Source organism: Sorex fumeus, unplaced genomic scaffold, assembly GCF_029834395.1.
Source record: "Sorex fumeus unplaced genomic scaffold, SorFum_2.1 ptg000064l, whole genome shotgun sequence".
Lineage (NCBI taxonomy): Eukaryota > Metazoa > Chordata > Mammalia > Eulipotyphla > Soricidae > Sorex > Sorex fumeus.
The window spans coordinates 3,572,018-3,586,636 of NW_026606121.1; the positions used below are offsets into that span (position 1 = coordinate 3,572,018).

At 59.4% G+C, this 14,619-nt stretch overlaps 1 protein-coding gene across 1 annotated transcript; it reads left to right on the forward strand.

The window, feature by feature from the left end:
• Positions 1-6,321: 6,321 nt before the first annotated feature.
• Positions 6,322-9,572, forward strand: ACTB (actin beta). Its single transcript, XM_056128560.1, has 6 exons — positions 6,322-6,462; positions 7,164-7,292; positions 7,387-7,626; positions 8,038-8,476; positions 8,569-8,750; positions 8,839-9,572. Exons 1-6 carry the CDS (start codon positions 6,334-6,336, stop codon positions 8,980-8,982), a joined length of 1,263 nt encoding a protein of 420 aa, XP_055984535.1. The 5' UTR covers positions 6,322-6,333; the 3' UTR covers positions 8,983-9,572.
• The last annotated feature ends 5,047 nt before the right edge of the window (positions 9,573-14,619 follow it).

Consider the following 14,619-nt stretch of genomic DNA (forward strand, 5'->3'; position numbering starts at 1 on the left):
ATGGCTGCATGTATACGTGGATGCGTGCACGTGGGCACACACATATGCATGGGCACATACGTCCATCTGCAGATACGTGCATACACTGGTATACAAGTCTCTCTCCCTCCTCTTCCAAGGAGTGGGGGCCCCCCCTGAGATCCTGCCCAGACCCCCGACCCAGCACTCAGGCTCATGCAGGGTAGGAGGGGGTCTCAGGGTATGAGGCCTGGGCTCTGCATGGGCGCGGTAGGCCGGGAAGGCCAGGCCAGAAGCTCCCGGAGAAGGTGCGTTTCTGTTGCAGGGAAGCCCAGGCCCCGTGGCCCGGAGCCAGTGTCCGAAGGCATCTCGGGAGGAGCCCACATATGGGATGCACCCCCCCACTCTTCATTTTACCCATCTATGACTAGAGACTGAGAACTGAGTCCTCACAGGAAACGGGTCTAGGGAGGAAGGATTCCAAAATGTTCTGGTAAGCTGAGCAATGCATGGTGGGGCCTAACTGGGTTTGCCAGGCTGAGACTCAGGGAGAGTCCCTGCTTAGCTGGCCGGGCGCGGGGCTGTGTGTGGTGACACAGCCCCACACTGACTGGGAAGGATGGACAGGGGAGGCGGCTGCGCCCGTGGGTGAGTCAGCTGCCCCGCCCTGCCCTGCACTAGGAGACGCCTTCTTTCTGGGTCCCCTTTCACTTCCTCAGGCTGTGATGGAGCACCCCTCACCCCTCCTCCAGCTTCCTGAGCTAGACAGGGAAGTGGGGGGAGGGGTGGAGCCCCAGGACTGAAGACCACCCCCCCTAGCTGGCCTGGGGCCTGGGGCTTCAGCCCCCTCCTCCTCACTGCTGGGGCCCAGCCTGTCCAGTGCCTCAGGCACTGCCCTGACCTCTGGGTGACTCTGGGAGGGTCCCCTGCTCCAGGACACACTGCCCCAAAGTGTGGGGGGGAGGGGAACCGGTTTCAAACACCTCTGGGGTTGTAAGAATTATCTCGATAGTCATCACACACAAACACACAGGCCCACAGGACACGCTCAGAGACATGCGCAGACACAGGCACGCGTACACACACAGATGCATGCATACAGACTCAGAGACACACACCCCTGTGCACATGCAGACACATGGGGGAGGGGAAGCAGGGCTGTGAGGGGGTGGACCCAGACTTGGGGGGGGGGGGGGAGGGTATGTGGTGCCACGGCCAATGCTGTTGCACAGACATGGCTGTTCAGTGCCTCAGAAATCCACGCGTCAGGGCCAGGGAGATAGCACAGGGGAGGGCGCTTGCCTTGCACACAGCCAACCCAGGTTCAATCCCCGGCACCCCATAGGGTCCCCCAAACCCACCAGGAACAATTCCTGAACGCAGAGCCCAAAAATAAAAATAAATTCAGGTGTCAGCTGCTGGGTGGGCACCCCCAAGATCCTGATAGCAAGGTAAGCAGGGGTAAGGCGGGGGGGGGGGGGTCAGGCTCTGCAGCCCCTCCTGCTTGGAGTATTCGAGCAGGAGGTGACAGGGCTGGTGAGAGAACTACAAAGCCGCGTCTTGGACTGCTTGGGGTCAGGGGTGCTTGTTGACATGCATGCAAGGACAGAATTTGCTCCCTGGCATTGTGTGGCCCCCCCAGCACCTTGGTGGAGGCTGACTCTGGTGGTCCTGGCCATATCCTTAGGCCCTTGCATGGAATTGTCAGCCCAGGGGCTACTGAAAACCACCTGGAGTGGCCCCTGGGCCTCCAGAGCACTGCTTGAGAGTCCAAAATGAAAACAGAATAGGGGCCGGAGCAATAGCACAGCGGATAGGGCGTTTGCCTTGCATGCGGCTGACCTGGGTTCAATCCCCGGCATCCCATATGATCCCCCAAGCACTGCCAGGAGTAATTCCTGAGTGCAAAACCAGGAGGAACCCTGACCATTGCTGGGTGTGACCCCCAAAAAAAGCAAAAAAAAAAGGCAAAAAGAGAAGAGAATAAAATTATCTGGGCTGACTGGAAAGACTGTCCAGGGGCCAAGGCACTTGCCTGGCATGTGACCGACCCTAGTTCAATCCCCAACACCACAGAGGCCCACTGAGCCCGCCAGGAGTGACCCCAGAGCAGAGTAAGGAGTCAGCCCTAAGCACAGCTAGGTGTGACCCAAACACCACACACACACACACACACACACACACACACAGCAAATAAATAAACTCACATCTTGACCAGGACCAGAAATGTTTTTCCCATGTTCCAACTGAAATGTCACCTTCCCCCCACACCAGGGTCCATCTGTGAGGCAGAAAGCGCTGCTGCCCACCTATCCCTGCTCCCCGCCCCCCACCTGAGGCTGCCCCCACCTGGGTTGTACCACACCACCCTCCTTGTCTAGGACTGGGGGCTGGTGTGTGCAGGCGCAGGTGCATGGAGGGAGGTGGCCCCCATCTTGTTTCTGCAGAATGCAAACTGGCAGCAGGCTGGAAAGACCCCTCTGGCCTCCCCGTGTCCCCTGGGGCACGGGGTTAAGTGGAGGTGGTTTCAGCACCCAAAAGGAGAGAGAGAACAAAAGGGAATGCCCTGCCACAGAGACAGGGTGGGATGGGGGGATGGGGGGTGGGAGGGATACTGGGATTAGTGGTGGTGGAGAATGGGCACTGGTGGAGGGATGGGTACTCGATCATTGTATAATTGAAACCCAAGCACAAAAATTTGTAAGTCTACAACTGTACCTCATGGTGTTTCACTAATAAAAATTAAAAAAAAAAAGAGGAGGTGGTTTGCAAAGACTCTCACAAGTGTCAGAAGCCCCTGCTTCTCCAGGGCAGGGCAGGAACCTCCTGCCCTGGATGGCATCAGCCAGTGGGAGGTGCCTGGTAAAGCCTGGGAGATTCTGGCTGGAGGATGGGCCAAGGGAGGAGACCAGCACCCTGGTACTGCCAGAGCACACACAGCACAGCACAGCACAGCACAGCCCTCTACCTGGGGCCACCTCCTGCAAGGAGCCCTCCTTGACTGCTTTCTCTAATAAACCCTGGACAGTGGGGCCAGAGCGATAGCAAAGAGAAGAGCATTTGCCTTGCACCCCACTGACCCGGGTTTGATCCCTGGCATTCCATATGGTCCCCTGAGCACTCCCAGGAGTGATCCCTTAGCACCCCTGGGTGTGGCCCCACAGCAAAAAACAAAAACAGAAAACAAGGCATAACCCCCTGAGCTGAGCTCTCAGCCTGTGTAGACTGTGACCATTATACCTGCTTTCTGTAGACTCACTCCCCTTCCACCGCACCCCTGCAGCGGAGCCTGGGGCTGTGCCACCCCGGGTTGGGTTCGAGAGTTGGGGCGGGGCAGGCTTGGTGGGATGCCGCCCAGTTGTGCCCTTGTTCTACGGTGGGCTGGGGGTGAGTCTGCTGAAAGGGCAGAAGCCCATGCTGCCCGCTGACACCACCCCCTGGCTTTCTTCATGTTTCTCTGCTTGCTTGTTTCCATCTGGAGAAACCTGTGTTCTCTCTTTCCCTTTCTCTCCTCTCACAGCTTCCTAAGTAAGTTTCAATAAAAACTTTGTTGCTTCACCAAACAATAAAAAAGGAAAATAAAAATTTTAAAAAAGAGCAGGATGGGCAGGAGCAATAGCACAGCGGGTAGGGCGTTTGCCTTGCATGTGGCCAACCCGGGTTTGATTCCCAGCATCCCATATGGTCCCCTGAGCACAGAGCCAGGAGGAACCCCTGTGCATTGCCGGGTGTGACCCAAAAAGCAAAAAAAAAAAAAAAAAAAGAGCAGGAGCACTTTTGGTTATGGAGGGGAAGGTCCGGGCCAATTTCCTGGAAGGGGCCAGCCTAGACGCCATCCCTGAGGGCAAAGGAAGAGTTGGGAGCAAAGATCTGCCCAGGCTATCTCGGGAGAGGAACAAAAAGGGGCGCAGTGCAGCTGGGTGGCCAGGGACGGTGACCGCTGCCCCCGCTGAGGGGTGGGGCCCGCGAACCCAGACTTTGAAATGGCCTTTGGACCCAGCCCTGGGGAGTGGCAGTGGCTTGAGTCCTTCCTAGGGAGCTGTGTGGACCCGTTTGGGCCTCAGTTTCCTCCTCTGTGAAGAGCGGTGATGTGGAGGGCTGGGTTGGGCCTCACAGGGCAACAAAGGAGGGCGTGTTTCCCGTGTGCCACCCTCCTGGGCCCTCCTGGACGCAGGACACACTCTGCCTCAGGGTCTCCAGCTCCCTCCAACGCCAGTTCTCCACCTAAACAGAGCTTAGGGGTCCCCACTGGGCAGGACAGCTGTGTGGGGGCTGCTTCCGGAAGGGAGGGAGGGAGGAGGGAGGAGGGTCTTGGCTGAACTGTCCAGGGGCTGGGGCCCTGCAGCCCTGCCTGCTGAGGGGAACCACAGAAAGTTCCCCAGTGTCCAGTGGCCCTGGGCTGGCACCTGCCTCCACAGGCGAAAACTCCCTGCAAGGCACCTGCCTCCACAGGCGAAAACTCCCTGCAAGGCCAAGTTCCGCGGGGCACTTCCCCTCAGCCGGCCCGCCCCTTCCTCTGCTCCCTGCACTTCCTCTTTCCCTTCTCAAAGGCCTTGCTCTTTAGCCTCCCCTCCCCCGCTGGCCGCCCAGCACCCACCCAGTCCCACCATCAGGGTCCCTTCTGAGGACAGACTTAAAGGCCACCCGAGAAGGGGCTTTCCCTTGGATAGGTTTTGCAGAATGCATAGGAGAGCTCCAGGAAGTGGGTACTGCAGCAGAACCAGAACGTCTGGGGTGCTCCCGCCTTCATTGGGACCCGTGTGTTGGCCAGAGATGAGGCGCAGTGGCAGCACAGATGCTGCTTAAGCACCCAAGGGCTGCTCTGCATCCAGGATGCCAGAGGGTACACAGCAGATGTCCCCCTCCCCCCCCACCAGCCCTGCTCTGTTTCTGCTGTTGGGCTCGGCACAGCCCTAAGCGAGCAGCAGCCGGCACGGTGTGGTCCCAGCGTGGGGACCGAGGGGCCGGCACATCAAGAAAACTGGCAAGAGGCCGGCGAGGAAGACGCATAAGGCCAGGCCCAGCAGGCCCAGTGGGCTGGGGGTTGGGCCCTTCTCTAGCCCTGAGCTGGGACCTGCAGGGCATGGATGACTGTCACCCTCCCACCTGGCCACCGCCAGGACAACCTTCCCAGGGCCCCTCCGGCCTCCTCCTGCGGGGCAGACCCAACGGCCTCTTCTCGCGTCCATATATGGGCAGACGGAGCTTCCCTGGGTTCAGTCGCCTGGAGCACCTACCGTGTATCTCAATGTCGCGGGGCCCCATGGCCAGAGACAGAACAGGGTGCCCCTGTCTCTCCCGGGTAGCCCCTGCCCCATTTCCTTCACGTGAAAGCCCAGTGTCAGGAGGCTCCCGCTCCCCTGGGGCACTCAACCCTCAGTTTCCATCTGCCACATGCAGTTGGCCTCTCCTGGGGTGTAGGCAGGGTCTCCCAGAACTTCTGGGCACTCGCTCTTGCAGGAGGGCAGGGGTCACTGGTGTGTCTGTGTGGGGGGGAGGGGGTTGCCAGGGCCTGAGGTCCTTGAGGAGAACAGCTGGCCTTCCACTGGCCTGCTGCCCCGCCCCCTCGGCCTGGGGCTTGGAGTGGCCGTCCCCATGTGCCAGCATCCGGACCATCTGAGGGAGAGAGTGGGCACTAGCCCTGCGCTGTGCCCAGCATCCGCTTGCCTGCCCCGGAGCTCCGGGCAGCTGCCCAGGTCACCAGCTAACGGCCCTGGCGCAGGCCCTAGCTGGGTGTGCCCAGCATCTTGTGTTCCCTGAGTTTCTCTGCGCCAAGCCCACCTGTCCCCACGCCTGCAGCCGGGCGGGCGGCGGGTCTCCAGGGTCAAGGGGCACTTCCAGTCACCGGTCCCTGGGACCCCTTGTTCAGGGCTCACTCCCCCACCCCCACCCCCACCCCCACCCTCGGGCCTTGAGTGGGCAACTCGCCTTCCTTTTGCAAGGCGAGCGCCCCTCCAGCACAGCTGCCCCCCCCCCATGCCCAGGTAGCCAAGGGCCTTGCCCACTCCTTCGCCCAACTGCTCTTTATGGGTGGGGGGAGCATGCACGCCACCAGTCCGGGGCACCCGTGCGGCCCGGACCCGCGGGGGATTTTACGGCTCCGGTGACAGGTACCCCGGAGGTGACTGGGTGGGGGAGACGAGACGGGCGTGCCGGGGCCTCGGGCCCAGCACCCCGGGCCAGCCAGAGCCAAGCCTTTTCCCTCCTCCTCTTCCTCAATCTCGCTCTCTCTCTCTCTTCCAGCCCAGCGCTGGGCTTTTTTTTTTTTTTGCAAAAGGAGGGGAGAGGGGGTGAAAAATGCTGCACTGTGCGGCGAGGCGGGTGAGTGAGCGGCGCACGGCCAATCAGCGCGCGCCGTTCCGAAAGTTGCCTTTTATGGCTCGAGCGGCCGCGGCGCCGCCCTATAAAACCCGGCGACGCGCCGCGCAGCCACAGCCGAGCCCGCGTCCAGCCCGCGACTACTGCCTGCCGCCTTCGTCTCTCCTCCGCTCCACGCCGCACCAGGTAGGGCCCACCGCCCGTCGGCCGCGGCTCCCCGGCCCGGCACGCTGGGCCCCGGCCTCGGCGCGCCCGGCCCAGCCGGCTCTTCTCGTTTCGTCTCGGAGGCGCGAACGCCCGGGCGGCCCGGAGCTCCACTTGCGGGAGCGGGAGCCGCCGCCGGGGCCGGTCCCGGGCGCGGCCAGCCAAGGGGGCGTCAAAGGGAGACCTCGGGGCAGCTCGGGAATCTGGGCTTGAGCGGGCGTCGCCGTCCGGCAGGCCCGGCGGGTGGGCGGTGGGCGCGGCGGGCCCCCCGGGCCGGGCCGGGTGGGGGCTGGGGCCGGACCGGGCCGCTTCCGCGCAAGCGCGAGGGCGCGCGCCTGCGCGCTGGGGCCCGGCGCGGGAGGCGGGGCGCTGGCCCGGCCGGAAGGGGCGGGGTCTCGGCGCGAGGGCGCCTGCGCGCGTTCCCGGGCTCGCGAAGGCGGGTGTGGCCGCGGCGGTCCGCCCGCCGGGCGCGGTTTGGTGGCGGAGGGGGCGGGGGCCTGGCTTCCTGCCGCGCCGCGGGGCCGCCTCCAGCCCGCGTTTGCCTTTTATGGTAATAACGCGGCCAGCCTGGCTTCCTTTGTCCCGGGCGGCGCGCGCCGGCGCCCCCTGGCGGCCCACGGGCGCGGCGCGCCGGAAGTGCCCCGCCCCGGCCCGCGCTCAGCCCCAGCGTCTGTTCCCCGCAGCCCGCCATGGATGACGATATCGCCGCGCTCGTGGTCGACAATGGCTCCGGCATGTGCAAGGCCGGCTTCGCGGGCGACGACGCCCCCCGCGCCGTCTTCCCCTCCATCGTGGGCCGCCCCCGGCACCAGGTAGGCCGTCCGCGTCCGGGCCCCCGTCGCCTCGGCGGGTGGAGGGCGGTGGGCGCCGCGCCGGTGCCAAAGGCGCCCCTCTTCTTCCGTGCAGGGCGTGATGGTGGGCATGGGCCAGAAGGACTCCTACGTGGGCGATGAGGCCCAGAGCAAGCGTGGCATCCTGACGCTCAAGTACCCCATCGAGCACGGCATCGTCACCAACTGGGACGACATGGAGAAGATCTGGCACCACACCTTCTACAACGAGCTGCGCGTGGCCCCCGAGGAGCACCCCGTGCTGCTGACCGAGGCGCCCCTGAACCCCAAGGCCAACCGTGAGAAGATGACCCAGGTCGGTGGCCGGCGGGGCCGCCCCCGCCCTCGCTCGCCTATCTCTGCTGCGCCTCGCCCTTTCTCATTGTTCTCTCTTTGCCATTCTCCAGGATTCTCTTCTCTGACCTGAGTCTCCTTGGGAACTCTGCAGGTTCTGTTTGCTTTTCCCAGACGCAGTCTTTCCTTGTGTTTGCCTTTCTGATAGGGGTCTAAACTCGGAAGTGCTGTGGGTGTAGGTACTAACACTGGCTGGTGTGGCAGGCCCGCGAGGCGGGTGCTCCGTGGCCTGCGTGTGGGTTCAGTAGGCACAGTCGGTCTGAAGTGACTCCCCAGCACATTGGCCGTGGTCCCTGCACTCTGCATGTCCCTGGGCCCGGCCCGACCAGGGCCTGGTGGCTCCCCGAGGCTAACGTGGCTTCCCTTCCTGCAGATCATGTTCGAGACCTTCAACACCCCAGCCATGTACGTGGCCATCCAGGCTGTGCTGTCCCTGTACGCCTCTGGCCGCACCACGGGGATCGTGATGGACTCCGGCGACGGGGTCACCCACACGGTGCCCATCTACGAGGGCTACGCGCTGCCCCACGCCATCCTGCGTCTGGACCTGGCCGGCCGGGACCTGACTGACTACCTCATGAAGATCCTCACTGAGCGCGGCTACAGCTTCACCACCACTGCCGAGCGGGAGATCGTGCGTGACATCAAGGAGAAGCTGTGCTATGTGGCGCTGGACTTCGAGCAGGAGATGGCCACAGCGGCCTCCTCATCCTCCCTGGAGAAGAGCTACGAGCTGCCCGATGGCCAGGTGATCACCATCGGCAACGAGCGCTTCCGCTGCCCCGAGGCGCTGTTCCAGCCTTCCTTCCTGGGTGAGTGAGTGAGCCCACCCCATCCCCATCCGCACCCCACCATGGCCCCCAGCCCACCCCAGAAACTAAACCTCACTTTTTGCTACCCGCAGGCATGGAGTCTTGTGGCATCCACGAAACTACCTTCAACTCCATCATGAAGTGTGATGTGGATATCCGAAAGGACCTGTATGCCAACACAGTGCTGTCTGGTGGTACCACCATGTACCCTGGCATTGCTGACCGGATGCAGAAGGAGATCACCGCCCTGGCCCCTAGCACCATGAAGATCAAGGTGAGTGTCCTTAGCCAGTGCTAGCCAGGGGCCCCGCAGGTGTGGGTCAGGTGTGCACCACCCACCACTAACTTTCTCTTTTCCCCAGATCATCGCACCTCCGGAGCGCAAGTACTCTGTGTGGATCGGGGGCTCCATCCTGGCCTCGCTGTCCACCTTCCAGCAGATGTGGATCAGCAAGCAGGAGTATGATGAGTCTGGCCCCTCCATCGTCCACCGCAAATGCTTCTAGGCGGACTGTGACTGCTGCGTCACGCCCTTTCTTGACAAAACCTAACTTGCGCAGAAAACGAAATGAGATTGGCATGGCTTTATTCGTTGTTTGGGTTTTTTTCCTTTTTTTTTTTTTTTCTGTTTTGGCGCTTGACTCAGGATTTAAAAACTGGAACGGTGACGGTGACAGTCGTTGGAGCATCCCCCAAGTTCTACAGTGTGGCCAGGACTTGAGTGTACATTGTTCTTTTTTTTTCTCTTTTTTTAAACAGTCATTCCAATACCCCTTGATGCATTGTTACAGGAAGTCCCTTGCCTTTAACCCTGGCCTCCCTAGAGTCCCTAAGAAGGGCCAGTTCCGCCCCAGACCACACGGGCCAGAGAGCATCGCTGTTATGTAAATTATGTGATGCAAATTTTTTTTTAATCTTCGCCTTAATATTTGTTCTTTTGTTCCGTTTTATTTGGGGTGGTCAGCACTGCGGCCCCTCTTTGTTCCCCGACTTGGATGAAGGCTTTGGTCCCCCTGAGGGCAGGGTGGGGGCGCGGCAGTCAGGCTCCCTGTCCACTGCCGAGACCAGTTCAATAAAGTGCACCTGAAGAACCGCAGCTTGACTCATGTGCTGGGGCCCCGTGTGTCTCCTGATGCTGGAGGAAAAGAGCTACCTGGGTGGGGGGCGGGTCACTCCTTGGGACTCCCTCAGCTCTGCCCTGGACAGCTGGTCTAGTTGCCCCCCACTGCAGCCCCATACTCTTATGCCCCACATTGAGTGAGGAATGGGCTCGCTCCACACGGTAATGGCCAGTTCCCCATTCCCAGCCTGGTCAGCCCGCTTCACCCAGCTGTGCTCACAGCTTAGCTAGAGGTAGGGAAGAGGGAGGTCCTGCAGCTGAGCCTCCCCAGAGCCACTCGACCTGTTGACCAGGTCCTGAATGGTTGTGGGTGGCCCTGGAGGATTCTTCTAGCCAGTCCTAGCCACCGTTCTACCCTGGGAGGTACCTAGCTTCGTGGGCAGGTTGAAATGCAAAGGGCCCTGTTCCTGGTGCAGATCAAGGTGGTGTTAGGTGACCCCGGGTGGGCAGTGGGCCCAGAGGAGCCTAGTGCTGCAAGTGACCACCACCCAAGACATGGTGGAGAAAAGGGGGCACAGCCTTGCACAAAGGCTGAGTGGTTTCAATCCACAGGACTGATTCCTGAGCATCACTAGGTGTGGCCCCAGATGTGCTAGAGGCTCCCAAATGTGACTGGAGGCAGGGCTGGACCAGGACCTCAAGTAGGGTGAGCCTCCACAGAGGCTGTTTGGTGGTTCCCCACTCCTGGGGTGGGGCAAACAATGGGGACCTCATTGGGTCTGGGAAGAACTGAGAACAGAATCTGTGCAGAGATGTCCGCCCTATCACCTGGCTGCCAGCTTCCCTGGTTGACCCCAGGGCACCTACATAGAAGAAAAGAAGTTGGAGATATTTCCTGTATGTGTTACAAATAAAGTTACTGAAACAGTCACAGACATTTTAAGTTTTTATTTTGAGGAGGGGGCCCATTCTGCCTGGTGCTTGAGAGGTCATGTGCCAGGAATTGGACCTACGGCAGCCTTTGGAGTTTCTCTGGGGCCTCAGGATGCTGCTGGGTGCAGGCAGCCACACCCCTGGACCCGACTGACACCCCCCTTCTTCCCCTGGCTAGACAGATGGTACCCCAAAGTTTCAGGTGACTCCCCCACCAGGCACTTTAGGGGTCGGCTGAATGACCCATGCCCTCTACATCTGCACTCTGCACAGCACCCCACCCTGGGTACACCTGCACCCAACAGACTGCTCTGGGGCTGGAGAGTACAGTAGGTAGGGAACTTGAGGATAGATCACATGGTCCTGCAGATTGCCAGAAGTAACCCTTGAGCATCACTGGGTGTGGCCCTAGAACCAAGAAAAAAAAAGAATCCTTCAAAGGAAGGCAGAACACTGGACTTAGAGCGCTTACCTGGTGAGTATCTATCTGGTCCTGAGTTTGAATGCCCAGTGTCTCCTGTATGTCAAACTCTGCTGCCTGAGGTTCCCAGCACCATGTTGATTTCCGGCCACACCGCAGCCAGATGTGTGTGGGCACCATAAGCGAGGGGTGCAACCACAGGCGTACACTGCAAGTGGTAAGAAGGTATAAGGGCCAGGGGGTCATAGGGCTGTAGCATATGCTTGGCTTTCAGATGCCTCGAGCGCCCCTTGCTGTGACTCCTGTACAGCTGTGAACGGTCCTCGGGCACAACCACGTGTGGCCCAAAGAACAAAGAAACAAATGTGCCTGTGACACACAGCTGGGAGGTGTGGCTCGTGGTGACTGAAAGCTGCGGGGGGGGGGGGGGCACCCCCAGCTCTGGGAACGGAGCTGTGAGTAGGCTCCATTCCTGCCCCTGTCGTCCCCAAGCACCACAGGAAGTGATTCTGAGTGCAGAGCTGGGAGTGGCTCCTGAGCTCGGCCAGGTGTGGCTCCTCAAAGACTTGGGCTCCCCCGCAAGGACATGAGCAGTCACTGCAACAGAAGGACTGCAAACCTCTTGGGACCTGCAGTGAAAACCACCGCACAGTGGCCAGGGGTGTATATGTGAGTGTGAGTGTGATGCCCGTGTGAATGACTGTGTGTGTGACTATGTGTATGAGTGTGATTGTGTTGTGTGTGTGTCTACATGTGTTTGTGTTTTGTGTGTGTGATTCCAGTCCAGAGTCACAGAGGAAAACGGTGCGGGGAGAGAGAAGAGGAAGTTCCTTCTTCCCAGGGAGGACAACTGACAGAGGACAGCCTGGTCTGGGGCGGGGAGGGGCTGTGGCCACCTGGGAAATGACAAGTGCAAGGCAAGCAGCTACCTGCTGTATATGTGGCCCCTAGACCCTATTTTAATCGAAGTGGGATCAGTCTTGTGTGCAAAGGAAATGCCTTGGTCCCTTGTCCCCTCTGCTCCACGAACCTGGCTTTGAAAGGGCAAACTTGTTCACTCACTTGTCTTGGTTCATGGGTGGTACCGAGTCATGCTGGGTGGTACTTTCAGCTCTATGCTTGGGTTCGTTCCTGGTGGTGCCAGGGGATAGTTAAATCCAGGCCTCCTGCGTGCAGAACCTGCGTTTGGCCCCTCGAGTCATCTCTGGCCCGAGGCCCTGCTGTGGGTTTGGATTTGGGTTGGGGGGGTCATACCCAGCAGTGCTCAGGACTTACTCCTGGCTTTGTGCTCAGGGATCACTCCTGGTGGGGCTTGAGGGAAATATATGAGGTGCCATGGATGAACCTGGGATGGCCATGCACAAAGCAAGTGCCCCTACCCGCTGTACTAGAGCTCTGGACCCTAAAACCCACTTTAATTTTTTTGTTTGAGTGTTTTGGTTTTCGGGCCACTACCTAGTGGTGTTCCAAGGTTACTCCTGGCTCAGTGCTCAGGGATCACTCCTAGCTGGGGTATTATACAGAATTCCTGGATCAAACCCTGGGTCAGCTGTGTGCAAGGCAAGCACCCTACGTGCTTTATTTTTGCTCTGGCCCCTAGACCCCATTTTTATTTATTTATTTTTTGCTTTTATTTTTATTTTATTTTCCTACCCATTTTTATTTTTATTTAATTAGTTTTTTGGGTCATACCCAGCAATGTTCATGGGTCACTCTTGGCTCTGCACTCAGGAATTACTCCTGGCGTTGCTTTGTGGATCATATGGGATGCCAGGGATTGAACCCAGATCAGTGCATGCAAGGCAAGCACCCTACCCACTGCACTATCACTGTCAGACTCTGCTTTTTAATGAATAGGGCTCCGGGGCTAGAAAGATAGTACAACAGGTAGGTAGGGCGATCCAGGTCCCATCCCCAGCACCCCAATGATCCCCTAAGTATGGCCAGAAGTAATTCCTGAGAGTAGAGCCAGGAGCAACCTCTAAGCACTGCCAAGTGTGGCCAAAACAAAACAAACAAAAAAAGTAAATGAAGGGGGCTCGGAGCTGGCCAGGATTTATTTCTGAGCACATCCCCCCATCTTTGCCTGCAGTTTCTGGTCACTTAGCCCCTAGGGCTGTGGTCTTCGTCACCACTTCCCCCCCCTCACCCGTGGGGGATGAGGCCCCAGGAAACATGGGGCTCCTTCCTCCTCATAGGGGTCAGATCATAGGCGTGGGCCTCCCCTGGTTCCTTTTCTGCACTGCCCTATTCAAGCGATCATTTATTTGGCTTGTAAACAGGTCCCAGGAAAGGGGGCTAGTCAGGACAAGGAAGAGAGGCCTGGGGTTCTGTGGGGCCAGAGGGGGCTCCATGTCAAGGCTGCGTTATGACCCCTCCCTTGTTTAGGCATGAGGATGTGCCTCCCCCATGGGGTGCTCCCAAGGATCCCGCACATGCCTGTGACATTGACAACTGAGTCACCACAAGACCAGGGGAGGGAACAAGGGCAGGGGGTGGTGGAGCCCAAACAAGTCCTGGGTGGAATGTGACCCCCCAGATTCTTGTCCACCCAGAACCTTGGAATGCAGTCTTTGGAAGGTCGGGCACATGACATTCACTGGGCTGAGGTCACAGTGAACGAGGCTGGGTCCCCGGGCTGCACACAGGCAAATGCACACACTATGGGTGGGTGCCGACCCCACACATACACACTCTCCCTTCCTCCCTCCCTCTCTCCTTTTTTTCCTGGCCACACCTAATGATGCTCAGGGCCACAACCTGCAGTGCTCAGGAGTTACTCCTGGCTCTACACTCAGGAATTACTCCTGGCAGTGATGCTGAGGATTGAATTGCTTGGTGTTTGTGCAAGGCAAACACCCTAACAACCTTGTACCATCCCTCTGTCCCCCCCTTCCTCTCTTCCTCCCTTCCTTCCTTCTTCCTGTTGTTGGACCACACCCAGAAGTGCTCAGGATTTACTGAGAACATCCACTCAATCTCAGTGATTTTTTTTTTAACTTTTCTCTTTGTTTTGGTGAAGCAAGGTATTAATATTTATTTAGAAAGCTATGAGGAAACAGAGAGAGAGAGAAGTACGTTATCAAGAGAGAACACAGGAATCTCCAGAGTGGAAATAGGCAAGCAAAGAAACTTTGAAACAAGCCAGCGAGACCTTGTATCAGGGTTTGAAGAGCTGCGGGTGGGTGCAGTGTTGGGGCTGGAATCAGGACTTTCAGGTACTTCCTGGGCGCCTGTAATGAGCCGGACGGAGAGGTTCCAAGTGAGGACGTGTCCACATCCACCACACCAACAAATAGTTCTTGGATGCCTCAAGGTGCCAGGCACTCTTTAGGGATGGCGGATCTTATACGTGCCGTACAAATTATGGGGGGTGGGGGGTCGGATGTGCATAGAGCCATGGCAACAGGGTTGGGCTTAAGTTAGGGCGCGCGCGGGAGATGCCCCGCGCTCTGCAGCACAGGGCGGGCTCTTCACGGCTTGCAACGCCGCGGGCGGCCGGGGATGCAAAAGCCCGGAGGCAGGCAGCAGGTGCCCCCAGGCGGTCGGACGGCCCGGAAGGCCGGTTCCGAGCGCGGAGGAGTCGGCCCATAGCAGGAGCGGCCGCGTTCGACGGACCCTGGCACTGGTGCCACACCCAACATGGCGGCCGCCGGGGCACGTCTAGGGAGGAGCGGAAGTGCGTATCGCGGGCGCCGGAAGTGGCTGCTGACCCCGCCCCCTCTGGGT

What these genes read in the sequence shown, in the direction of transcription:
- ACTB (XM_056128560.1), top strand. Translation starts at nt 6,334, where the DNA reads ATGGCTCGAGCGGCCGCGGCGCCGCCCTATAAAACCCGGCGACGCGCC. An exon ending in TCCGCTCCACGCCGCACCAG is followed by an intron (nt 6,463 to 7,163) that starts GTAGGGCCCACC and finishes TGTTCCCCGCAG; the next exon opens with CCCGCCATGGATGACGATAT. An exon ending in ACCGTGAGAAGATGACCCAG is followed by an intron (nt 7,627 to 8,037) that starts GTCGGTGGCCGG and finishes CCCTTCCTGCAG; the next exon opens with ATCATGTTCGAGACCTTCAA.